Source organism: Lepidochelys kempii, chromosome 4, assembly GCF_965140285.1.
Source record: "Lepidochelys kempii isolate rLepKem1 chromosome 4, rLepKem1.hap1, whole genome shotgun sequence".
Classification (NCBI taxonomy): Eukaryota; Metazoa; Chordata; order Testudines; family Cheloniidae; genus Lepidochelys; species Lepidochelys kempii.
The window spans coordinates 37,644,178-37,671,697 of NC_136383.1; the positions used below are offsets into that span (position 1 = coordinate 37,644,178).

The 27,520-nt window shown below is 39.9% G+C and overlaps 1 protein-coding gene across 1 annotated transcript in view; it reads right to left on the minus strand.

The window, feature by feature from the left end:
• Positions 1-3,757: 3,757 nt before the first annotated feature.
• PRSS12 (serine protease 12) overlaps positions 3,758-27,520 on the minus strand; it is a 62,699-nt gene continuing 38,936 nt past the window's right edge. Inside the window, exons 9-13 of the mRNA XM_073340988.1 lie at positions 24,232-24,437; positions 22,541-22,619; positions 18,094-18,216; positions 8,004-8,284; positions 3,758-5,738 (exon numbers count right to left, since the gene is read on the minus strand). Coding sequence (XP_073197089.1) covers positions 5,431-5,738; positions 8,004-8,284; positions 18,094-18,216; positions 22,541-22,619; positions 24,232-24,437 — 997 coding nt within the window. The 3' untranslated portion in view covers positions 3,758-5,430. The remainder of the gene's footprint in view (positions 5,739-8,003; positions 8,285-18,093; positions 18,217-22,540; positions 22,620-24,231; positions 24,438-27,520) is intronic.

Sequence of the window (27,520 nt, forward strand, 5' to 3'; positions counted from 1 at the left end):
ACTGGATTATATACACTGACTTTTACCTATGAAGAGGGGTTCCAATAAATGTGGCAGCTTTTATTATACCAGTTGACACTGTACAGGTTCACTGAAAAAAATATAAAGTAGTAAAACATAAGACAACTCCATTTACTTTAGATAAAAATGGCATGTTGTCTGGATAAAAGTTTTAGTGCAACTTTTTAAAATCTAGTTCAGCAGTTCTCAGACTAGCAACCTGAGGATCCCCATTTTGATTGAAAATGTTTTGCAGACCCCCAAGCCCACCGCTCACCTCCAAGCCCTGCCCCCACTGCTTTCCCCAAGGTCCCCTGCCCCTCCTCTTCCCTCTCCTAAGTGTGCCCCATCCCTGCTCCTCCCCCTCCCTCCCACGGCTGTGCAGGAGGTGCTGGGAGGAGTTGATCAGGGCCCACAGAGCCCCACAGGTATGCAGACCCCAGTTTGAGAAATGATGATCTAGTTAATTACTGAAGTTAAGCTTCTCATGAAAAGAGCCCAGTAAGCAAAAACTAATGGACTGCTAAGAAATCTAAATGGATACTACTCTGCTACATGATTTTTCTTAAATTCTCCAAATCTGATTCTTGGTGATCCGGGTTCTAAAAATCAGACAGTTCCACATCCCCACCCCAACACCTTTCTTTCCTAGCTTATTGCGCTTTATAATCTACTTCACTACAAAATTCTCAAAGCAATGCACCTTGTATGGCAAGGGTTCTAAAGACACAGATTTTTTTTTTTTTGTTAGATTTTCCTCCCTTTCATTTAGCAGATTCACTTTAGTTATTTTAAACAACAAAGATTTGTGTATATAAGCAATGAAATGTTAATAACTTTAGATTGCATCATGTGATTGTTTCACATAACAGTAGGCTCTCCAGATGTTGAACCCAATATATTTATTTGCATTTCTAACATAGTGTTTTATATTCTCCAAATAGTGCAAAATTACAGAAAGTTGTACAAATACTGTATAAACGCACCTGATTATACTAATATAGCACCAATTCCAACAAGATGTTTAAATTGGGAATGGCCCTTTAAAACACATTCATTGCCATTAAATTGAGGGCCACGTCTGAATAAGAATTAAATCAATGTAGGGAGTCTACAATATTGCCACAACTCTTTTGCATGCTAACTAAGGTGTGAAATTGGATAATAGTAACAGAACTGAACGTGTACATGGACACATACAGACATGAGTGTAACAGTTACACATCTATCAACTATTAGTACAAGCATTGCATTTTGTGCACAAAAGGCCACAACACATTGTCACAATTGGAATTTCCAGAGTTGGGAAGGGACCACATACTATTAAATAGTAGTTACTTGTCACAATATTGTACAATCACACATTGGCAATTTGATGACACTGAATGGCCACATTTCACACTTGAATGTTCCTTGGCCTACAGAGGTTTCATTACATCTTTTAAAAAGTGATAGTTTGTCAAAGATGTCATGAGCAAAGAAAATATTTGTGTATAACAATTTAGAATGCCCTAATGGGCATCCCATGCATCCTGGAAATAGCACAAGTTTCGTGTTTGTTTATCTTGAATAATTTTGAGACCATTAACAAAGAAAGGTTAGTACGCCAATGTAATAATGTAGTGACTATTCCTTATGGACTAATTTATAATCTTGCATCATTAATACTTGTATTGCCACAACAATAAGGGTTGCTTTTTTCACTGTGAAATACTTTTTATAGTGTTTAATCATAGGTTTCTTTAGTCTTGAGGGTAGTATTTATTAGAGAATCAGCTGAGGAAACACAGGTGTGAATGAATTTTTTTGGGGGGTAGAGGTCTAAGAAAACTGGCTATTATATTATTTTTTAGTCATGCATTGTGAAAAGAAAAATCTTAGAATTTGAAAGGACTAACCTGTAGTCATTTGGCTTTGGGCTCTAATTTTTTTTCTCATGTCATAAATGTAATATGAACAAGCTGATTAGGAATTGGATGAACTATCTGCAAGAAAATATGTTGCAGATATTGGTATTATGTAGCTGCCAGACTGGACCTACAATGGGTGTGCATGAATGGACTTTGAATCTGTCTGCTCTTGAGCAGCCATGTTTGCCTGTGCGGTTTTCATTATTGCCATTGCATCAGCCAGGAGAGTAAGTGAATTGAATGCTTTTGTGGCTGACTCACATTTTTAACTTCTTTTCATAAGGACAAGGTAGTTCTCAGTGGATTAAACAATGTACTGCTGAGTTCTACACATTGGCAAAAGTCCCTGTACCTGCTGCAATCCAACAGCATTTCATTACAGCTCTGGCTACTTCCTTTGCCTTAGGCAGGTGGCAGATGCTGAAATTTGCAAAGCTGCAACCTGGACTTAGGTGTATACTTTCACCTGGCATTGTGGTCTGGACTTGGCTTCTAGCCTGGATGCCAGATTTGGCAAGGGGGTGCCTCAATCTATTCAACTAGCAATTTGTTTCTGCCTCCAGGTTAGTTTCAGCACTGCTTATCAGTCTATCCCGTAAGTGGGAATATGCAGAACCACTCAAAGAAGAAATGAAGGTTACTTAAGTGTATCTGGAGTTCAAGATGGGTTTGTGTATTCATGCTTCCTACTTTCCCTTCTCTGACAGAGTCCTTTTTATTCCGTGTCTCTTGCTTTGCAGTGGAAGGAACTGAGGTGGTGAGGACACTCCACCCCTTATAGCCTCGCTCTCAGTGTGTTGTGATGCTGAGGGGAGGGGTGGGGGATACAGGAGCACTCTGGCTCAGTGGTTCCCAATATTTTCTTTGCCACGACACACCTCGAGCTCTATGGGCTCTTCCCCCCACCTGGTGGCTACAGCAGGGAAGGGGAGGGACAGAGAAGCGAACCCCTTGCTCACACAGGAGCAGGAGATTGAGCTCTGATTGGTTGCTCTGTCCCTGGAGGAGGCAGGGTAGTGAGGGAGACAGCCAACTAGAAGGTGGCTTTCCCCCATGTCCTCACATGTACTTTTTCAAAAAATTCTGCAGCACACCTGTTTGAGCATGATGGCACATCAGTGTGTTCTGCCACACAGGTTGGGAAACACTGCTCTAGCTTCAGAGTAACAGCCAGAGTAACAAGCTCTGCGATAAAACCGCATTTGCTCCAACCCCTCAGACAGAGACAAACACCTACAAGATCTCTATCAAGCATTCTTACAACTACAGTACCCACCTGCGGAAGTGAAGAAACAGATTGATAGAGCCGGAAGAGTTCCCAGAAATCACCTACTACAGGACAGGCCTAACAAAGAAAATAACAGAACGCCACTAGCCGTCACCTTCAGCCCCCAACTAAAACCCCTCCAATGCATTATTAAGGATCTACAACCTATCCTGAAGGATGACCCAACACTCTCACAAATCTTGGGAGACAGGCCAGTCCTTGCCTACAGGCCAGTCCTTGCCCCCAAACTGAAGCAAATACACACCAACAACCACATACCACACAACAGAACCACTAACCCAGGAACCTATCCTTGCAACAAACCCTGTTGCCAACTGTGCCCACATATCTATTCAGGGGACACCATCACAGGGCCTAATAACATCAGCCACACTATCAGAGGCTCGTTCACCTACACATCCACCAATGTGATATATGCCATCATGTGCCAGCAATGCCCCTCTGCCATGTACATTGGTCAAACTGGACAGTCTCTACGTAAAAGAATAAATGGACACAAATCAGATGTCAAGAATTATAACATTCATAAACCAGTCGGAGAACACTTCAATCTCTCTGGTCACGCAATTACAGACATGAAGGTCGCTATCTTAAAACAAAAAAACTTCAAATCCAGACTCCAGCGAGAAACTGCTGAATTGGAATTCATTTGCAAATTGGATACTATTAATTTAGGCTTAAATAGAGACTGGGAGTGGCTAAGTCACTATGCAAGGTAGCCTATTTCCCCTTGTTTTTTCCTACCCCCACCCCCCATTGATGTTCTGGTTAAACTTGGATTTATGCTGGAAATGGCCCACCTTGATTATCATACATATTGTAAGGAGAGTGGTCAGTTTGGATGAGCTATTGCCAGCTGGAGAGTGAGTTTGTGTGTGTGTGTTTGGGGGGGGGGGGAGAAAACCTGGATTTCTGCTGGAAATGGCCCACCTTGATTATCATACACATTGTAAGGAGAATGATCACTTTAGATAAGCTATTACCAGCAGGAGAGTGGGGTGGGAGGAGGTATTGTTTCATGATCTCTGTGTATATAATGTCTTCTGCAGTTTCCACAGTATGCATCTGATGAAGTGAGCTGTAGCTCACGAAAGCTCATGCTCAAATAAATTGGTTAGTCTCTAAGGTGCTACTGCTCTAGCTGACACTGTTGGAAGAGGTGTTTGCTGTAAGGCACCACAAGGCAGTGAGTACCTATAAGTGTGAATATGCAGACCCATCTCAAAGAACTCCTATTATAGGTTAGTAACCTTCATTTTTATTCAAGGAAAATTTTTGGCTTATTCTGTATCCTTTGGGGCAGTGCTTTTGGTGCATCCAAAAGTTAGTAGCGGATAGGACAATGTAATTCCCACCAAAAATAGCATGTGCCCTGTTTTTTGGCATTTCCTTAAATGAAGATACTCTGTGTTTCAGAAATTCAAATATGCCCCTACCTCCCCCACCCCCTTTTATTTTTTAATCTGGCACACGAAGGTGTACAGGGCACTTTATTTGCAGGAATTTTACTCTACCCTGCTGCACTGACCAGTTGTACTTGGACATTGTGCATTATTCAGGGAGTGGGGGACACTAACCTGTGTGGACATTTGTTCTGAAGAATTGGGTTATAATTAATGGCAGGTCTTGCAATCAAACTGCTCTAGTGAAGGGTGTAGACCTACTGAGTTACTAAGAATGATCCAGTGACAAATGTGACCTGTGCATGCAAAGCCTGTGCTGTGCTGATACCTGAAACACAGATGAGACAGAATAGAAGGACAATGCCTTTTTTTTAAATTAGAGGAGTTCTAAGTGGGGCAACCATTGACCTAAATAGGTTACTCTGGAAGTGAGGATTATAAGTAATTCTGGGAGGAACCTGAAGCATAAATGCCAGTGCAGTCTTCTCGTGGGGAGTAACTAGTCTACTGAACTCTCAAATTGTCCCAATCCAATATTGGAGTAAAATGTTGGCCCCTTTTCCCCTCCAACTTTATGTATATTGCATTTTTCCATATAAATATAAACTTTTGCTCAACATGAAGGAAATTTCACATTAATCTGTAACTGTACAAGTAGTGTGAATATGCATCCTTGATTCAACAAAAATAAAAACATGCAAAACAGAAGAATGTGTCCATTTCCCACCCAGTGTGGGCCCCAGCTGTGCATTGGCTGTGCTGTTCAAGCTGCCCCGTCTGACTCAGAAACTTCCTTTTATTAATGCTTACTGTTTCTGAGTCGGGATGATCACAATTTGGTCACACTTTTTATCCAGGGTACAAAGGATGAGACTTTGGTATAGACACCTGGAGAGTCTTTGATTGCACAGCCATAACCCCAGGAAGTAACCCCATACACAACCCAGCTTTCCCCTGGACGTTCACACATGAGTGGTCCACCACTGTCTCCCTGACAACTGTCCACATGTTTCTGTTCTTGGAGGTTTCCAGCACAGAGCATCCTCCCTGTGAACCTTCGCTTATAACGCTCTTCACAGAGTCTCTTAGGAAGTAGGGGGATGGCAGCTTGTTGCAATGTTCTTGAATAGGCCCTTCCTGTAAAGAAAGGCCAAATAACTGGTATTGAGAAACTTATGATCACCAAATCAGGTATGATTTAACTGCATTTATTAATGTGACTTAAATATTGCTATACAGTGTTACAGCATTAATTAAAAAAGGTGAAAAGGATCAGACCTCAACTCCCTCAAAAGACTGCAAATTATAAGAAAGACATTTGGTTTAGCAGCACTTGTATCACAGATACTTCACAAGACAGGATTTTTTGGTTACATTTTAGGTAATTGATTCTACAAAAATATATGATGTAATACTTAAATGTAGTGGGAAAGCTATTCTTAGATGGTTTGAATGGCTATGCGGCTATTGGCAGAAGGGATTTTCATCTCTAGGTCACTGTTCAAAGCCACCTTATTTGGTAATGATCAGAAGTCTTTATCATCTAGCAAGCTACTTGGTGTTAATATATCAAATGGAGTTCATGCTTTCAGTCTGGTTCCTAGTAAACAGTTAGCCAACTATAAATCTGCTCTTACAAAAAATTACCATCACTATGCGATAAGTCTCCTTGAGAAACTAAAGTCAATGAGACCATTCTACCCTGTTCTCCCAAGAAATGATTCCTCAAGGTTACAATTGAGAGACAAGGTAGAGAAGTTAGCCCTGCCACTGCATAAACAGACTTCAGAGTTGTCAGTCTAGCACCTTTCATAAACATCACACTTAATTAAACAAAAGTTCTGTCTCAAATCTCAGTGTTGTTTCAACATATTTTCAGTCTCCTTTTGTCAAAATAAAATACTGGTCTCTAATAAAGTTCATTCAGAAGGAACTAGATTGTTGTGTAGGCTGAACATTTTTGAATGTTTGGTGCAGTAAGTAGCGGCAAATCTTCAAATTCAATAATTGCAAAAGATTTTTTTTATGTAAATATATATGTGTTTGAATTTTTGGAATAGCCCAAATGGTTATTTCACTTTAGAAGTAGAGGTTCCAAGTAAGATTCCATATTTTAAGTTATTTGAATATTTTTTCTGTAACACATCATAAAAACTCATCTCATGCCTCATGATTCTCTCTCAGTTGAAAAAAGTGACAACAGCAGCATTTTTTGTTTTTAAAAAAATCCTTAATTACCCTTGCACAACAAACTTGATTGCAGAGAACATTTAAAATCTCAGTAAATGTTGCAATGATGTAATTTATTGCATTTAAAGTAAGTTTTGATGTAGCTAGTATTTCCATTTAAATAGAAGTTCTAAATTTAGTGGTACTATTTCAGAGCTCTTATACAGTGAATTACATAAAACACTAAGAGGTGTGGTTTTTTTGTAAAACATATACAGTACTGAAAACCTTTCTTCCCAGTTTTTAGTTCTCCGTATTTTCAGTATGCTCTCATAGATATGTGTGCATACATGCACACAGATTAATTAATGTAAAAAGAGAGAACTGATATTTAACCACATTTTCTTGCCAATTTTAATGAGTCAGAAGATTAAAGGATTAAAAAGTTGGCTTCTTTTTGCACTGTCATGAACCCAATAAAAACATAAAAGTAAAACATGGTTATTAATTTACAAAGGAACAGAGCCTTCTGGAGAAGAAACTCCTATCCGCACTCAATAAAGTAACAGGACCTGCTAGTTATCCAAGTTTGATTGTAAATGTGCTTTGCCTCCCCTGCATCTTCAGTAGGATCTTTTTCACTCAAATCTAGCTGCTGAAATTTGGGATTTGGAAAATGGCAGTGGCAGCAATAGAGGAGAAAGAAAGTGCGCTTGATTCTCCATTACATACGTGCTGTGGCCATTTTTCATTTGACATCCTGGTGTCATTTAAATAAATCAGTAAAAGCATTTCTGGTCCTCTTTAATAAGACTAAATATGGCAGAGCTGGTATTGTGTTTTTAAAGGGGTGTGAATATGTGGGCTCCCATTTGATAGGAGGCTGTAGGAGTGAGTGGATGATTTAACAGTACCATTTAATGTCATTCATTGTACAGTCTGGGAGAGTGAAGAGACAAGGTTAGTGACAGCTCCGCTCTTCTTTATTTTTTTAAGCACAAACTAAATTAAAAGAAACTAGTGCTTTTATTCCTCTATAATGATGGAGGGGCTGAGGGAGAGAACAAGCAAACAAAAGCTTTTCTCCTATTTTAAAATGAGGGAACCTGGTACAGTCATTCCACCTTGCATATTAGAAATAGCAAATTGAACAACTGGTTAAGAAATAGTCAATCTTTGTTGTGGGTGAGGCAGAGGAAAATTTGGGTATATTAATATATAAATCACTCTCACCTGTGTCACCCCACCCAGTGATGTAACAGCTGGGGGCAGTTTTCTGTGGCCGCTCTCGCCTCAGTGGCAAACATGCAGGTAAGACATGGGTGCTGAATCTGGCACACTGTTCTTCTGGTCCCCGCAACCTCACTAGCGCAATGTCATAGTCGTTGCTGTCAGGCCTGTATTCTTTGTGCAGCACGATCTGTTGGACTCCAATTTCCTCCTCATACTCCTCAGGAACCAGCGTGTGATAATCCCCAACTCGCACGGCATAGTTCCGAGTATTGTTGCCATACCTGAGGATGAGACCAGGGCTCACATCACACAAATTCGCAACCTAAATAGACAACCAACTGACCAAAGTGTCTCTTTACTAATCATATAGATGACAATGCTAAAATAGTTTTATTAGTGGTAAACCCAATTATCTCAACAATGGTTATGTGAAATTCAGAAGTGTCTTGAAATTCCAAAGGGTGCATTCTCCTTGCTTTGAGCCATACAGATAATGAAAGTTTCCTGTATTCATTTTTAGAGTAGATAATTATTTTAAAAGAACAAGCAGGGACCAATAAAACCTAAAATAATTATGAGTAATACAAACATCCAATATAAAACCACCAGTAAAGACTAAACAGTACTGCAATACTCCCAAATAAACTCATGAAAGGAAAACAACTGTAAAATTCAGTCTTGAATGAAGAAAATGTTGATTAATACTAAACACTTTTTTGGGGGACACCTGAGCATGAAGGCCTCTACGCATCTTAACTAAAGTTATACTAATGAAAGAGCAGAGGAAAAATTATAGAAGGCAGAAAGGACCCATGTCCCCAGATACCTGAAGGCTGTTCAAGCACAGGCAGCTGCTTGTGTGGGATATCCCACACCTGATCATAATTGTTGATATCTGTTTAGTACTGTTGAGGGTTAGGATTTACAGGGCTCACAGGGCTATTTCCAGAAAAAGAAAACTAGTTAGGCTGGGGAAGTGTTGGGTTTTTTTATTATTTTTTTAACCCTAATCTAAAATCACACGGCCTTTTGACTATTTTCCTGAGAAGTCCCTTTTATAGTAAATAGATAACTAGGACATGTAATAGTTCAACATAAATGTGTAAAAATATCAGGCAGAGATTTCTCAAAACTCTCTCCACATACCCTCTATTCCACTTGGAAATTTTCATGCCCTCCAGGGTCTCACTGTTTCCTGGTTGTACTTAGCTTTGCTCAAGAGTAGGCAGGAAAAGGCTGAGTCCCTCAGGCTGGTCCTGAGCAGCATATAGTCATAGAACTGAGTATCTGTTATCATTAGAGCTGGGCAGGAAAAGGTTTTCTTGTTCTGCAAAAAATTTTGAGATTTCAAATGTTTTCCTGTTCTTCAGTGGGATATATCAGACTTTTCAAAATGTTTTGATTGATAGAAACATCTACCCAAGATAGCTGGTGGTTAAGGGACTCAGCTAGAATGTGAGAAACCTAGGGTCAAGTCAGGCAGAGCAGGGACTTGAATTTAGGACTTCCACATCCCAGATGTGTAGCCCTAATTACCAGGTCGTCAGCTATTCTGGGATCTCTTTCTCTGGTTTTGAGCAGAAATTCCATCCTGGACCTGATAAATTAGTCAAAACTGATACATTCCCAGGAAAAGTTGCAACGGATCAGCATTTTCTGATGAAATAATCAAAAATTTCCTGACCAGCTCTAATTCTAAATTCAGGCTGCTTTCCTGGCCTTCCCCTATAAAATGACATGTTATAGGGTCAAATTCTACAGGCCTCATTCAGTTCTTACTCAAGAAAAACTTGCATTGCTTGTGGAATTCAGTGGGAGTTTAACCTGGGTAAAAACTTAGAAAGTCCAGCAGGATATGGCCCAATATATTTATTACGTTTTGCTCTAACTAAGCAGGAAGAATTATTTAAAATTGCAACATCATCATTTGATGTATTTTCTACATTTTATGTGAAGGTTGCTTTATGGTACTGGAGAAAGTCTTTAACAGAAAGCCTCCTTAACAATACTAATATTGTTCTTTCGTCGTAATACTCTTATCCACTACACTGTACTTCCTTTGTGGCTGGAAATTACAATCCAAAAAATTGCAGCTGGCCCATAATAGCTGAAGATTACAGAGTTGTAAAAACTGATCTTGTATTTACGTGGATCTTTCTTAAAATACTCTCAGAAAAACTAACCTGTGAGTCTGTATGATCAGAACATACTATTGATGAAGTTTTAATAATCTCATCCCTGAAAAATAAACTAATGAAGAAATTTCCTCTTTTTTTTTTTCAGCTTGGATTTATTAGGTTTATTTGAAAGGTCTTTAACAAAACAAAACTCCACATTTGCAGGTATCTTTTTAGCAATACCCAATTTACTGTTTAGACAACAAAACATCAATCTGTTGATATCTTAGCAGTGGATCCATTTTCATTAGGGAGTGTCCTTGGAGAATTCTGAGCATTAATGCTAATGCCAAAGATCATCAGGAACAACAGGAATGTGTCCCTTCAAATAAAGGGATGAAAAAATAGTGCTCCCTTTATTGATGTCTTATTTCAGTATATTCAGAAGCTTTTGGTCCCCGCCAGCATATTTGAGTGTTTGCTGATCTTATTTCTAAGGCACCTCTCACCAGCGAATGAAAATTTTAATAAGTTTCTAAATCTTCACTGTTAAACACCTCATGGTTTCTCCAGTAATAAAAGTGTCTATTTGACGTTAAGGTTCTGTTCTGTGCCTGATCAAATAAATGACAAAATTCCCACTGACTTCAGTGGGAACAGGATTGGGCCCTAAGATATGGTATTTACTCTGGTATTGCTTTGAAGGAGATTTTCCACAATAACAAAGTCCATTAGACCACAACTGGTTTCTGGAGCATGATACATCATCTGAACTATGACATCAGCAGTAAAGTCCAAAATTCTGCATCAAAGCAGAGCTGTCAAAATCCCTGACATCTGCAGCCTGTCAGTAATGCTAACCATTTCCTGCTCTGAGAATCCCACGAAGAATCCCACTCTTCCATTTCTGGATCAGCACATACCTTATTTTAAACAGGGCAAATCTATTGACTGCATTGAGTCACTACATCCAGCATGTAAGTTAATGGTCAGTCTCAGGTGTACTGATTTAGCCAGTGTTCTTGGATGTCTGGGTTATTATGGTCTTTACTTCAATGCATTACACACTAAGTAAAAGCAGTTAGAGTGATAATTGTTGTGTTTTAAAGCAGTAGGCCTAATTTGGTCTTTTAAAAACCTCTATATTCTAATTTTATTGCATCATTGATGTGTAGTTCTACACTGGTCTCAGATGTCTTTTCCTATGTTTCCTTTTTACTACAACCATTACCAATGCGATAAGGTACTAGGTTGAGAATCAGGAGACCTGAGTTCTCACTGTTGGCCCTCCTGTGTGAGCCTGGGCAAGTCTATTTCTGTGCCTTATTTTCCCCATCTGTTATACTCTCTTTCAGAAAGCACTTTGAGATCACAGTATAGTTTGAATTTTTACATATATACTGCTACAATAGGTTAATTGTGTTAAATAGCAGAGTCCCTGCCTTACATAGCTTCATATTCTGTCTGTTTTCTGATATTTCACAATTCTTGACTTATATGAGAAACTTAAACATCTTTCTGGTACATCTTTTGGTACATCTTGGCTGTGGCTCTAGAACCTGAGAGTCGTTATGGGTTTTGTTTGCTAATGCTGCCTGGGAACTTGTTAGAAACTGTAGTTTACATACAAGTATGTTAAATGAGCTCCAAAGATGGACTAAGCATGGGTTGTATGCCCATTTTTCAGCAATATTTCTTGAAAACTATAGAGCTCAAAGTGCTCCTACATATTCATGTATAGACATGTGCTTTATTAGTGAAAAATACTAGCAAGCCTGAAAATATGGAAAATTTTAGCAACGTAATGAATCGGTTTCCTTGTTTAATCATGGTATGCCCATCTCTGCATGGAGGTGCAGAAGTAATTCATTAAGCACATGAGCAGTCTTTGCTGCCTGATCACTATAAGGAGCATAGGATAGTAAGCTGCAGAAGTAATGTTGGTACGTTCTGGAAAGTGACTTAAGGATTTCTGTATCAGTTGCAGGGTAAACTCAGTAAAAGGCTATGAGTTGTGACATTACCAAATCAAGGGCTCTTTAAGTCAATCAGAGCCATGTTCATTTTTGATGAAAATGCCTGAGGCTGAGTGCTAGTATATGACACCCCTAGTAATGAGACTGCTTGGGAGGCTTTTCACACTCTGTTTACAAGGCTTTGATTTTATTCCCACTTGAAGTTGATGGAACACACTCCACAGTGATGTACATTGCAACTGGAACACTATCAAAGTCAAACTCCATTTCATCTTTCTTACTTCTCATCTGTGAAATTATCATAACAGAAGAATAAACATACCTCTTCAGAAACATTTTTACACCCTGCCAAAGAAATAACTCCACAGTTATCCCTGTGTAGCTCACCAAGCTGGACAAGATCAAGGTAGCTGAATGGTTAAGGCTGCACAGTTGGAGCAGAGTCTCCCTTCACTCTTACAGAGATTATTTACAGAACAAATGTAATGCTTGGAATGTAAAGGGTATCCTGACACTGGAATGGATTAAGTTGGCAGCCAAATACTTTTCCTCCAGTGTCACATCTCCCAGTGAGTGAGTTTACATACTCACAGGATAAGAGTTTGGCGATGTTACCAACATACTAGCCAACTTTTTTAATTTTCACTGAAGAAACTAAGAATCTACAAAGGAAACTGATACAGAATTTCTCCTTTGTAACAGTAAGTGGCTCTTTAAGTGTGGTCTAATATAAGAGATTATATGTTCACTTAAATGCAACCACAACCTACAAAAATGGAATATACATTGTTTTTTATTGACATCTCACTTGTTTTCTCTGCTCAAATTTCATAACTCTGTGACTATATATAAACATTTGGTTGAATCTCACTCGGGAAACCAAATAACGCAATATGTGAGCCTATTCAGTTTAGCAAAAGATGCTCTTTCCTTTGCCACTTACACAACGCTAGATAGTCCAATGATTTTTGCTTCAGGGCCTGTATTTTTAAATGCTGATCTCATTGCCATTAATAGCTCTCTATTCCCAATGGAAGCCTATACACGGAAACATACTGCTACAGATAATCCTTGATAAAAGTTAGAAAACATTGTATTAGTGATTTTATTAATATATGTCTGAATGTCCCTACTGTATTAGGATAGAAAGATGCAGAGTCAAGAGCATTAAAAGTAAATATCTGCAATTTGCCTGGTGTATCAGTCAGAGGCATACAAATTATAGGTATACTTTTGTCTGCTTGAATGAAACCCTTGAATAGTTGCCCATGTAATACTGGTAATTGTTTGGGAAAATAATCATTTATTACACAGAAACAGGTGTTTGTCCACCCATGCACCCATTTTGTACATTCAAATAAGGGTTTTGTGCATACAAATGAATGCAACCATATACTTTTCAGGTGTATTTTCAGTGACCTAATGGAAATTTAACCTTCTAAATTCAAATGGAGAGAGGCACCTCTTATGTTGTAGAATCAGAATATTTTTTTTAAATTAAAAGGTTACAGTTGCATTTTGTAGATATGGATTTTCCCACAACATTATAGTGCACAAATTTGAGTATGTGCCCTAATGTTTGTCACTGCATTCACCATTTTGAAATCTGCTGGAGGTCAGAATAGTGTTAAATATCTGACACCAGCGATATGACTTAATGTCATAGAATCATAAAATATCAGGGTTGGAAGGGACCTGAGGAGGTCATCTAGTCCAACCCCCTGTTCAAAGCAGAACGAAACCCTAATTAAATCATCCCAGCCAGGGCTTTGTCAAGTCAGACATCAAACTGCTTTCTTTCTTCCTTCAGTATAGGTTTAACAATAAGAACCTCATTATTTTAAAAAATGTTTCTTCTAATTGCTAAACCAGCACTACAGCAAGAAGGAAAGTGGTTTATGATCTCTGATATTGGACTCTATACTGCCAGTTGGGGCTCAGCTGGTACACATTTAGCTAGAGAAACTTGCTTATCTCTTTGTCCTCTTTCCCCTGCCTATTGAAGCTCATCTTCCTCACATAACAAGAGGAACTGCATTCTCCTTAGTTAGAGCACTGCTTGCTGCTTGTGTTATGGATGTTGTTAATTTTTAGCAATATGCTGAAAAACAGGAGATTCAAGAAGGCTGATTGAATAACAAACTGTAATTTCCAATAAAATGTAACACGGTGAGAAAGGCATCTTCTCATACAAATGCACAGAAGTGTGAATTAGCTACAGTGCTTCTAGACTGGGGCTGAATGAGCTGTCTGAATACTGATTTACCCTACTCCAGTGTACAGGCATTCACACAAGTCCTGTATAGACTGCTCAGAATTGACTTTGATCTGTAGACAATGATCTTTTGTTCTTTCCAATAACTCTGAACGTAATTACACATTTTGTCAAATTTAAACATTGCACATGGGCCAATACAAAAAAGAGGCAGAGTTGTCTAGTGGAAGGGACTGGGACTGGAAGACCTGGGTTCTATTCTCAACTTTGTCATTAACTTTCAGTGTGACACCAGGCATTGAGCTGCTCAGTGCCTCAGTATCCCCATTTGTAAAATGAGATTAATATTAACTTCCCAGGGATATGGGGAAATTTACTTCATTAATGTTTAAAAAGCACTTGGAGATCCTCAGCTAGAATGTGCTAGAGAAGGGCTTAGGTCTAGTATGAAGGAAGTACAGTGTTCAAGTAACCTAATGTACTCCTAAAGTGACATCGTGGTCATTATCATTTCATTTTTACTGAATGACTCATCTTTTTAATTACCTGGATCTAGCAATGTGTTACTTCCAGAACTGCAAATTGTCCTGAGTTCTCAGCTGCTATGACAGCTTGTGGCAAAACTTTGTAATAGAATGGGCAGGATATCAAGAAAAATAATATCAAACAGTGATGTAATTCTGAATCAAAATCAAGTTGCATCTGTTTGGAATTAGAGAAAAATTAAAGATGGAAGTGGAAACACTACTGGAGAAAAGTGTGGAGTAAAGCAAGCCTACAACTTTGTTAATTTATTTTCACGAACAGCATTGGATTCCTTTAGGCTAGTTAAGCACTGCTGTGTGTTGGAACATCCTGGCACATGGGGAGTGAACCCATTGCTGTAATTCTTAAAAGGGATTTGATGTATTCCCTTTGAGGGCTGGTCAGATCCTCCAACTTGTGAACATGTGTACTGGGGAGCATTGGGGATGGTATATGGTCCTGTCTCCTCCCCTGCTTCTGCTGTAGTGGTTTGTGCCACAGGGGTGCATGAGGGAGCACCTGAGATACAAAGAGGCCAGAGGCTGTAACTGTGCCCACCAGTTGGATATTCCACCTCTTACATGCACAAGAAGCATCTGGCCCCAGTCTGGTCCTTGAGACTTCAAAAAGATAGTCCTAAAACAGCACTACTAGTTTAAAAATTCTTCCTTACCTGGCCACTCAATATGAGGCTAATACATTCTCCACACTAAATCTACTGCTAACTGCTACATGTGCCTTCATCTACCATTCTCACTGTGAGGCTCTGCATTCTTGCTTTCCCAGATAGGCTTTAGCGAGAGTAAGCACGGTATAAATGGAAATTTCGGACACAGAAGGCCAAATCAATCCCTAGTGCAACCGTTCAAATCAATGGAATTATACCAGAGATTAATTTGGGCCATAGAGTTGTTTCAGTCCCCACTGAAGATCTGTGTGTAGGTTTATGTGCTTCCTTGCTCAGCTGCATATTAATGAGCAGTTCACGATGGAGGCGTTTGCTCAGATTCAACCCAAGATGAGATGCTCCAATTAAGTTGCTACATGGGGACAGAAGGATATTATAGGGAAAATATCAATTTTTCTATTTACAACAAATTAGAAAAGATGAAAAATGCACCTCGTGGATGCCTATTCTTGTGATGCAAGGAATGGTAAAGAGACTGTGGGGGACACCATGAGGCTAGAATTTTTTTTATCTTTAGCCAGAGATAGTCATTGGAGAATTTGCCCTGGGTACAGGAACTCTCTGCTGTCAGAAAAATCATGGTGGCAGCTCTGCCACTCTGTCTCCGCCACAACCCCAGCAAAATGGGAATGGGGTAGTGTGCCTTGGGCATTCCAGGGACAAGACATGTGCAAACTGGAAAGTTAAAGGAGGGGGCAGAACATCACCTAGGTCTCCACAGATGTAAGCTAGAGCTGCTTCCTGGCCAGTGGCTGAGGATCAGGGAGCCACAATTGGCTTGCTCCTGTCTTCCCCTTTCTCTGCTATGCCTTAGTGGAGTGCTGATGGGGTAAAGAATCTGCCCCCATGTGTCCAAAATGTGAAATACACAAATTACTATTAGACAGGATTTCAATAACAGGAGAGAAGGAGAGAGAGAGCTTTGTTTTCAAGCCTTGAATAAAATGCTCTATCAAAAGTCTTTCTAAAATGCTCTGCTAACTTCATCCTTAGTTATTACCATGGGACTCATGAACAGGCATGAAGAGGTCAGTTTATAGTCATTTTAATGACAGAAACCCAAGACTTTGCACTTTCATTTTCTACAACAAAAACAGCTTGAATCTCAGTGGAAAGAGTCTGCGATTTAATGAACGAAGTCTGGCCATTAAGGCTTGAACAGTTACCAAGAAGAGTCCCACATGACTGCTGGAAACATGAAAATGAAAAGATGTTGAGCAGCTGCCTCTAAAAAAAGGTACCAATTTCCATTCATTGTAATGAAAGCAATCTCCCGCCCCTTTTGTAGTGGGAAGTGAGGAAAAAGAAGGGGCCAAAGGTTGAAATTAAATTGCTCCCAGCACACTTAGGCAAATTTTAGCCAACTTCCTTATAATTATTATAAAGTTATTCTACATTTCTTTCCCAGTCATTGCTGCAAGATGTTGGTCTCAAAATGAAGCTTTCTCCACAGCTGTTTATTATATCCACCTCCTTGCTATTTAAATCAGTATTTGTGACATTGCAGTAACTTTAGTGGCAGTGAACTGTGATGTTACAAATAATTGGATTGGGCTGTCACAAAAGAAACTGAGCAGGAAGATCGTAAAAAAGAAAAAGTGTATACAAAAAGCAAAAATGGGAGAATAAATATAGAAAAGTTAGATGACAGTTTAATGTAGGTGGTGAAATAGAACAGACCAATTCAGAGATGATTTGTAAGGGAGCTTTAGTTACATATCAAGTGGTAAGTGGGTGGAAGGGAGCTGAAGGTGGTGTAACTTACTGTACAGTAGGCTGAATAGCTGGAAGAGGGTGTAAGTTACAGCAGCTTAGAGCCTCGTAGACTCACCCCTGTATTTGGCTGAAGGTGTTTTAAAGCTTCCGTGAGTGTGCTGGCGGAATCCTTAAGATGGCTACAAAATACTTAATTTTTGTACACTAAGAAACCAGAGAGTAAGGCAGTTGTTGTCAGCCTGGCTGAAGGAATAAAAAAAACTAATTAGATCCAGACAAGGGCAAGATGCAAATTTACTTTTCCCTTAGATTCCACAAAATAAGAAGAATGTTTTGATCAAAGAGAGGGTCTTAGAGGTCAGCTCAGGTAGTCTGTAAAAATTACAGGAAAACTGTCACTTAAATTTCATAGCTGACTGTGCCTTACCAAACAGAACATCAAAATACAACACAGGATCCAAGTGCTTGTTTGTTCTCACCTCAACTTGCCAAGTTAACAGATACCTGTACACTGTGGTGTTTTGAGGGGCCAGGCCCCTTAGTTGATTATGCTAGGGAAGTCTGAAGTTTTCTCTATAAAGGTTTTCTCTGGAAATGGTGAAATTCTGAACATAAATCCGTTGAGTGATGAATGCAATTTGTGTAGTGCTAGAATGTGGGAGTAAGAATAGTTTTAACATACAAGTTAAATACAGAACTTTTTTTTAACAGAAGTCAGTCTCTTTGGGAACAATTTTCAATATACTGGTGGGCAAGAGTGGGGTTTTGCCTCTGTATCATTCCCACTGGCCTCAAAATGGTAGCAATGCAGTGGTACTGGAAATGTATCCCACTGTTAATCATGTAGTACTACCTCTTAAAACAGTGTGCGGCAGTGATCACCCAACAGCTGCTGATGAGTGTGGCACCACATAAGAGTCTTCCATCACCATGAGATGATTTCAGTCGAAGGGCAACCTGCCAGGGCCAACCGCCCCTAAAGAGAGAATAAATCAGTCATGTCTTTTAGTGTACTAAGCAAAATGGAAGAGTAAAGGTAACTGGCAAGCTGTCTTGAGTGTAGAGCCACTATTGCTACATTGGTTTAAATAACTTAAGACACATTATTTACTGAGTAACAATTGGGAGACCATTTAATCATGTTAGTATAGCATTCAGAATTCCATTCAACAACCCTCAAGGTTAGTTTACAGACTACTGGGACATCGAATTCTCTCAGCACTTCATCCCACTATGAATCAGTTTAATCATCCCTTCTCAGAATACATCCTTCGTGCCAAAAACATACGATCTGTGTCCTCCACCAAATATTATCCAAGTGAGAGAAGAGATTAGCAGTTCTAATAGTTACCATATAAAAATATGCAACTGTGAGGAGAAGGCTACCAGGCCAAAAATCTGGGAGTGGAGGATGGGGAGAGTTCCATGAAAAACTCCCAATCTGCTTTTCTGTTCCCATTAATGCTAACTTCTCCATCTGCCCTTGACTGGATGTAAAGCAAATCTTCAAAATCAATGGGATTAAGAGAAAAGCAGAAACAAGAAATACACGGATTAGCTCCATCTCATCTCTCCACATGTGGTCATCTATTCAAGATAAATCCAAACAATTTAGCAGATCAAAGATACATATTCCCAACCCTATAAAGATGGAATTGACAGTGGGATCAAAAGATTCGGTTCTTACATCTTCCCATAAATAGATGGAACTAGCAAAAAGGGAAGAGAGAGAACAGCAGCCAGAATATAAGTAGCAGCTAGTTTAATTTTGAAAACTATCCATTTGAATAGGAATACAGGAACACAGGAATTGACAAACAGGATCAGAGCAGTGTTCCATCTAGTCCAGCGTCCTGTGTCTGACACTAGCAAGTACCAGATGCTTCAGAGGAAAGTAGGGTAATCTGCCCTGGTCTCCAATAGTTAAAAATTGACTTAAGACCTGAAGCATGAGGTTTGATATCCCTTTCAAAATTTTTGTTATTAGTTATGATTAAGGCTATGATTTAGTCATGGGTATTTTTAGTAAAAATCACGACAGGCAATAACCAAAACGTCAAGGCCAGTGACCTGTCCATGACTTTTATTAAAAATACCCCTAACTAAATCTTACCTGCTGAGGGGAGATGCTGTTGCTCCTGGGGAATGTGGGGGTGGCCCAAGGCCCTGTCGCTGCTACTGCTCTGGAGGTGGGGGCGGCCTGGGGCCCTGCTGCCACCGCTCCAGGCTGGGGGGTGGCCCAGGCCCCACCGCCACTGCTCCTGGGGGCAGCCTGGGCCCCACCACCTGCCTCTGGGCCAGCCCGTGGCCCCACCATCACTGCTGCTCCTCTGGGCCAGGGGATGGCCCGTGGCCCCACCACTGCTCCTCCGGGCTGTGGGGCGGCCCAGGGTCCCACCACCACTGCCACTGCTCCGGGACAGTGCCCGGGACCAGTTGCCTGGGGCCCCGCCGAGTCAGCCTCAACAGCTGCTGCAGCTGTCACCAAGGTCCTGGAAAGTCACTGAATCTGTGACCTCCATGAAAGACTCACAGCCTTAGTTATGATAATTCTGGATATTCTTGAGATCCATATAATACCCAATCCCTTTTTGAATCTGTTAAATACTTTGCCTTAATGATTGTCCTGTGGCACTAAGTACCACAGTCTAATAATGCATTGTGTGAAAAAGTATTTTCCCTTTTATTGGTTTGAATTTCCCACCTTTTATTTTCATAATCTAGCCCCTTGTTCTTGTGGTATGATACTGGCAGAAGAAAAAGAAAAGGAGTACTTGTGGCACCTTAGAGACTAACCAATTTATTTGAGCATGAGCTTTCGTGAGCTACAGCTCACTTCATCAGATGCATACTATGGAAACTGCAGAAGATCTTTTTATACACAGAGACCATGAAACAATACCTCCTCCCACCCCACTCTCCTGCTGGTAATAGCTTATCTAAAGTGATCATCAAGTTGGGCCATTTCCAGCACAAATCCAGATTTTCTCACTCTCCAGCCCCCCTCCCCCAAACTCACTCTCCTGCTGGTAATAGCCCATCCAAAGTGACCACTCTCTTTACAATGTGTATGATAATCAAGGTGGGCCATTTCCAGCACAAATCCAGGTTTTCTCACCCCCCCCCCAAACTCACTCTCCTGCTTGATGATCACTTTAGATAAGCTATTACCAGCAGGAGAGTGGGGTGGGAGGAGGTATTGTTTCATGGTCTCTGTGTATAAAAAGATCTTCTGCAGTTTCCACAGTATGCATCCGATGAAGTGAGCTGTAGCTCACGAAAGCTCATGCTCAAATAAATTGGTTAATCTCTAAGGTGCCACAAGTACTCCTTTTCTTTTTGCGAATACAGATTAACACGGCTGTTACTCTGAAACCTGGCAGAACAGAATTTCCTGATCTACTTTCTCTATACTATTCTTTATTTTTTATATGCTTATCCCCTCTTATTTGTCTCCTTTGTAAGGTAAACAATCCCAGGCTTTTCAATCTTTCTGCATATGTCAGTTTTTCCCTGGATCATTTTTGTTGCTCTTTTCTGAAACCCTCTCCTGATCTGCAATAGCCTTTTGGCGTTGGGGTGACCAATACTGTGCACAGTATTCTAAACAGGACACACCATTTTTTTTATGAAGGCTTTATAATATTCTTTGTATCATTCACCATCACATTCCATATACTTTGTTCCTTATTCCTGTATCCATAAGATATTATGAATAGTCTTTGTGGTTGTCATAATTCACAAATATTAAGAAAACAAGTCTATCTGTATTTGCAGTTATACAAGTGTGGGTGGGTGAACATATGGGAGCATGTTATATACCAATATGGCCAAGAACCAACTACCAGTTAATGCAAAGTCTTATTTTACAGCTATATCATCATCAAAGAAGTACATTTACTTGAGAAAAATGATGTTTTTAAAGCGTTAATAATACCCAACCTCCTTTCATGCTATTTAGCCTTTTACAGTTCTGTTAAATGCATAGCAGACCCACAGATCCATCTATATGGTTCACAGCTATTCAGGATTTGCTTCTCAGGAGAAACTGAAATGGCTGTTTGTCTAAGGAAAGTAATTTAAGCTGATTAAAGAATAAAATTCCAATGTACCCAAAACTGAATTGCAATATCTGACACTGAGTTTGGTAAATACTGCAAAAATTTATCAATGATTATTTTTTGATCTGGTCTTCAGATTTGCTTTGAATGTGTTCCTGCTCTCTTTGTGTGTGCTTTCTGGGAATATTCTAGTGAACAAATTCACCAGCAGGAATGTTAACTCAGAAAACAAAATTGACGTGCATATTACAAAGTATTCACATAAAGCAAATTTTAAATTCATAATCCTAAGAGTTCCCACTGGAAATCTGTCTGTAAGAGTTCCGCACAGTCGATCAAGAAATTGAAACATGAAATGTGATTTATGTGTCCAACCAATTACTCAAATTTTGAATATTGCATATTCACATCAAATATCTCACAAAGACACTAGAAATAAAAAACCATCCCCTATGCCCCACATGTGGGCTATACAGGAAGGACTATAGGCAGAGTGGCTTCATGGGAATGTCTGCATAATTGGATGTGGGTATGTACCCGAGTACATACCCTCCATAGCTCTCTGCTGTCCCAAGCTGTGCTTCCCCGCTGCTCGAACCTTTTGCCACGGCAAGAAAAGACTGTGGCTACCGGGAAAGGCTCTGGCAGGAAAGAGAGGCTCTGGCAGTTCCCTCTACTGGAGTTCTTCCCTGCCACAGAGAAACACTCCAGCAGCTCCCCACTGCTGGAGCTCTTCATCCATTGCAGGAAAGATTCTGCTCGCTGGGAAAGGCTCTGACAGAGGGGAGGCAGCAGGGAAAGGTTCATCTGCTATATACCACAATGTGGATGTATAGCTACACGTATTGCCAGTGGCATGTAGTGTAGAAGTAGTCAGAGAAAGGTCATGATGCACCATGATGTCCCAAAGAGACTGAAGATGAGGAGACAGAGGAAGAGATGCAGGCTGGAACAGCAACCTTTAGATGGGGCTGCACAAAGCTTCACTCACTCTGAATTAATGGGTGAATAATTCATCCAGTTCTAACTGGCCTGGAAAAAACTATACTTGTTGAACAAAATTATGTTCTTTGTGCTAAACTAAGCCCAATATGGCAAAATTCACATTATTAATCTGCATTTATTTCATGAGAAGCAAAAAATTTAATCAGTAGCTAAACAAGGCTGAGGGCTTATGGCAACTGCACATCCCACAATTTTACACTGAAAATGACTTTCACTGTACTGAATATCATTTACCTTAAAGAATTTTTCCCACCAATTATCCGCTTCTGTCGACGATGCAGTAACCTCAATCCACAAACAGAAGCAAGGGAATCTAAACAGAAAATAAGGTTTAGGCCTTAAACTCCCACACAGCAACAATATATAGGGTTTGGTAGATTAAAAAAAAAGTGTATTTTATTTTGTTTGTTTAGTCGGTAAGGACATGATTCTGTGCTGAGTACCATCACCATCCAATGAACTCAGGGGGCGTTGTGTGCTCAGGACCTGCCTTGCAGGATCACACCTTATATTATTCTCAAAGTTTGTCAGTGAAATCCAATTAAACAATAATCACATATTCCTACAGCAAAATTTCATTCTGGTATCTTCACGGTGGATTTTGACTCCCACACTGTTCTCTCTCCATACACAGGACTCCCACACAAAGATTTTTGACCCACACCTTTTACAGGTTCTGTCTGGCTGAGAATATTTTCTGAATTGTGATCACTAGGCAATGAGCACTATCCCCCATGCCTAATAGAAAGCTAAACAGGTGTTCAAACCATTAACTGCAGTTTTTTTCAGTTCACAGTGTAAGAACGAGTTACCCTTCTGCATGTGATCCACTAAAAAAGAATCTTTTAATAAATATGAAGGTTATAATATGAATAATACACACAAAGAGCTGGAAATCTTTCCTTATTTTTCATGTCTGAAGTGATTTAAATGGAAGACCAATATTCTGCTCTCAGTTACATCAGTGTAAATCTGGAGTCACTCCTTTGACTTCTACAAAGTAATTTGAGAGACAGGGTGGGTGAGGTAATCTCTTTTATTAGACCAACTTCTCTTGGTCAGAGAAGTTTTTGTTTATACAGAGCTCTCCAGGTCTCACTGGATGGTGATGGCACTCAGCATCTTGCAGGCTCAAAAACTGTAAGCTCAAAAGCTTGTCACACCCACCAACAGAAATATGTCCAATACACAGTATTACCTCACCCACCTTGTCTCTCTAGTACCCTGGGACTGACATGGCTACAGTCACACTGTATACAAGAAGAAAAGGAGTACCTGTGGCACCTTAGAGACTAAAAAATGTATTTGAGCATAAGCTTTTGTGAGCTACAGCTCACTTCATCCTTAGCTGTAGCTCACGAAACCTTATGCTCAAATAAATTTGTAAGTTTCTAAGGTGCCACAAGTACTCCTTTTCTTTTTGCGAATACAGACTAACTTGGCTACTACTCTGAAACTGTATACAAGGAAGTAATTCCTAATTTACACTGATGTGAGAGAAGAATTTGTGTAGAGCTTAGTCCTCAGCTGCAGCCAATCTATGCTTGGCACAGGTGGTGGGAGGGAACAAAGGTGGTTTTCTCTCAACTTTATGCTTCCCTGGACCTGGTTTAACATCCAGCATAACTTAAAGCCCTGGCTGCACCTAACTGCAATGGGCCCCATGTGGTTAAGCTAGAGGATTCCTCTGTGCCATTTAAATTGGCTTTGTGGTTCCTTTCCACTGCCAGAATGACATAAAGAGGAAGCACCTGACCCATAGATTTTAAGGTACAGTGCATTTCTTGCCTTTTTTTTTTTTAATATAAATATGTATGTTTTTCTCCTGTGAGATCAGATTTTTCACCTTCTTTTCTTTTTCTAGCAATCATCACAATATACCTAGTTTTGAATCTATTGCCATAAACCTCACAAAGGTACTTCACCTTTATTACTGTTCCCGGATGCTTTCTTGCCAAGGTAGTCGCAAATCACGCCAGCATCTTCACTGTGACGGCAGTTGTGTGTTCCAATATCCTGTTTTATGCAGTCTGTCAGGGATCTCTCACTTCCTGTACATTTCACATTATCCACATGGATTGGTCCTTTCCCTTCCCCAAAATATGCCATAGTCCTTGCTCTAGCTGAGCCTCTGCAAGCAGAACACCGTTGTTTAATTAAAATGTTGTAAGCATTGTCCTACATTTGCCTAAACTGAAATATATAGAAGAGGATGTGAGTAGGGTACTAAGGATGAAGACTTTAAGGTTTTATTCCAAGTTCTGTTTCTAGTTCACTGCAGAACTTTGAACAAGTCACTTACTTTCTCATTGCCTCTATTAACTTATCTATACACTAGAATAATAACTGACTAACTTTGGAGGATTCATTTGTTTGTAAAATGCTTTTGTATCCTTAGCTAAAAAGCTCTATGAAAAGGAAAAGGATTTTTATATTGTAATAGCATGAAACAAAAACCCACGCTAATTTTTTTTCCATAATCTGTTTAATCCTTGTCTAAAGTCAGCATCTGTGTACACTAAAAATAATTTATTTGTGTTACGATCCTTTCCGAAAACTAAACCGGTTAAATAAGGAAGGAGACCTACAGTTTACTGGGAACTATGTCTTCAAGTATACGATACATTAATGGCAACTATGAATATAAATCATGGCAGCATGGCACAGAAAATCACTAATAGTATATACAGAATATAACCTTCAAACTGAAGCCCCTTGTACTTTTGTTTTAGATGTAAAATAATAATACAATTAGAGAAAGAGATAAATTTCATTGTTGTAATAATACTTTTGCAAAGAGTAAAATTCAGAGTTGGATCTTTTCCAGACCAGGCCATGTCCCATACTAATAACTAGTAAGGAGCTGCTATGCTGTCTTTGTGCCACCAGAGGTAGGTAGTTTATCTATCTATCTATCAATTTAGCCAAGCTTTAATCAAAATATTAGAGACTACAGTGATGGGCATTACAGATATCCTTAGATTAGATGGAGTTCGTCAACTTTATCCCGGGTGTAACTCCATTGAAATCAATGGAGTTACACCAAAGATTAATTTAGCTTCATAAAGGGCCCATTTCTACAAAGTGCTTCAGTAGCAGTTGAGGGCATGCAAAATCTTGAAGTATTGGGCCCTAAATCTGTAATCACCACTAAAAAACTTGTGTGAAGCCCATTTTGAAATATGAGTTCTTTCATAGGATGTCCAAATCCTGAACTTGGGATGATGAAAACATCATTTAGGTATGTGAGACAGACATTTATATGGATAGGTGTCAGGCCGAGTATCCATTTGTGGGATTTAAGACATCTTATTAGGGTTTGAAAGTCTGATCCTTACAGATTATGTGCAATACAGCAGCATTTCACTAATAACTATGGAAGGCCCATTGTAAATGACTGATTTTTGCAAATTAGCCAGTGAGTGAACAATAAAAAAGCAAGAATAATTCATCTCAGCATCCACTTTGTTCATTTAAGTGACAGATATAGTTTATTTTTAATTACTTATGATAAAGCTTCACAGTATTAGTAAATGTTCTGTAGTGTATTGTGTATAAGTCTATGAAGTATTAGTGATCTAAGACATCCCTGCTGGCTTTGCTGAGAAGTGGGTGAGCACACAAGAACACTCTGTGTGAGTGAGAGAATTACAGGTTTGCAGATTAGTAAAATGCAAGTTAGTGTTGGTTTGTTGAAATACAATGTACTGAAAGAAAAGGAGTACTTGTGGCACCTTAGAGACTAACCAATTTATTTGAGCATAAGCTTTCGTGAGCTACGAAGTGAGCTGTAGCTCACGAAAGCTCATGCTCAAATAAATTGGTTAGTCTCTAAGGTGCCACAAGTACTCCTTTTCTTTTTGCGAATACAGACTAACACGGCTGTTACTCTGAAACAATGTACTGAGTGCTACAGAGCTGTAGGGTGTTGTTATATTATACCATGTGCATATATTTGCAACTAATCTACACAGCAATACAAAATCCTTGGCACGGAGTCTCAGAGCCCGGGTCAGCTGACTCAGGCTTGGGCTAATGGGCTGTTTAATTGCAGTTCAAGACGCTTGGGCTGGGACCCTGACTCTAGGGCCTTGCAAGGTGGGAATGTCCCAGAGCTCAGGCTACAGCCTAAGCCAGAACATCTACACCAGAATTAAACAGCCCCCCAGCCTGAGCCCAGGAGCCCACATCAGCTGGCATGGGCCAGCTGCAGGTTTTCAATGGCAGTATAGACATACCCTTCCCTGAGGCCTACCCCCATTCACGGGATTTCAGAGCCTGGGCTCCTGCTGGAGCCCAAACGTCTACACTGCAATTTTTAACCCCACAGCCTGAGCCCTGTGAGCCCGAGTCAGCTGACCTGGGCCAGCCATGGCAGTGCTGCTGGTCTTTTACTGCAGTGTAGACATAACCTAAGGCTACATTTTGAAAAGTAGGACATTAGTATGTGTCCAAAGGGATAACTGCATGTCCAGTGAGAAGCATGAGTGATCTCTTTGGTCACTCGATTACAGACCTAAAAGTGGCAATTCTTCAACAAAACATCTTCAGAAACAGACTCCAACGAGAGACTGCTGAATTGGAATTAATTTGCAAACTGGATACAATTAACTTAGGCTTGAATAAAGACTGGGAGTGGATGTGTCATTCCACAAAGTAAAACTATTTCCCCATGTTTATTCCCCCTACCACCTCCACTGTTCCTCACACGTTCTTGTCAACTGCTGGAAATGGCCCACCTTGATTATCACTACAAAAGGTTCCACCCCCACCCCTCCCCGCTCTCCTGCTGGTAATAGCTCACCTTACCTGGTCACTCCTGTTACAGGGTGTATGGTAACACCCATTGTTTCATGTTCTCTGTGTATATAAATCTCCCCACTGTATTTTCCACTGCATGCATCCGATGAAGTGAGCTGTAGGTCATGAAAGCTTATGCTCAAGTAAATTTGTTAGTCTCTAAGGTGCCACAAGTACTCCTTTTCTTTTTGTGGATACAGACTAACAGAGCTGCTACTCTGAAACCTGCTATCATTTACGCAGATTTAAGCAGGGTGTGTAGGTCACCTAGTTAATAGTGTCTGGTGCAGAGCAGAAGGGGAAGGAACAGCCATGTTTGGATACTGAATCAGCTAATAAACACTGTCCCCCCTCAGTCTCCCTCTTAAGGATTTCTTTTGGAGACAGTGAGTCAGGGATTTTCAAAGGAGCCTA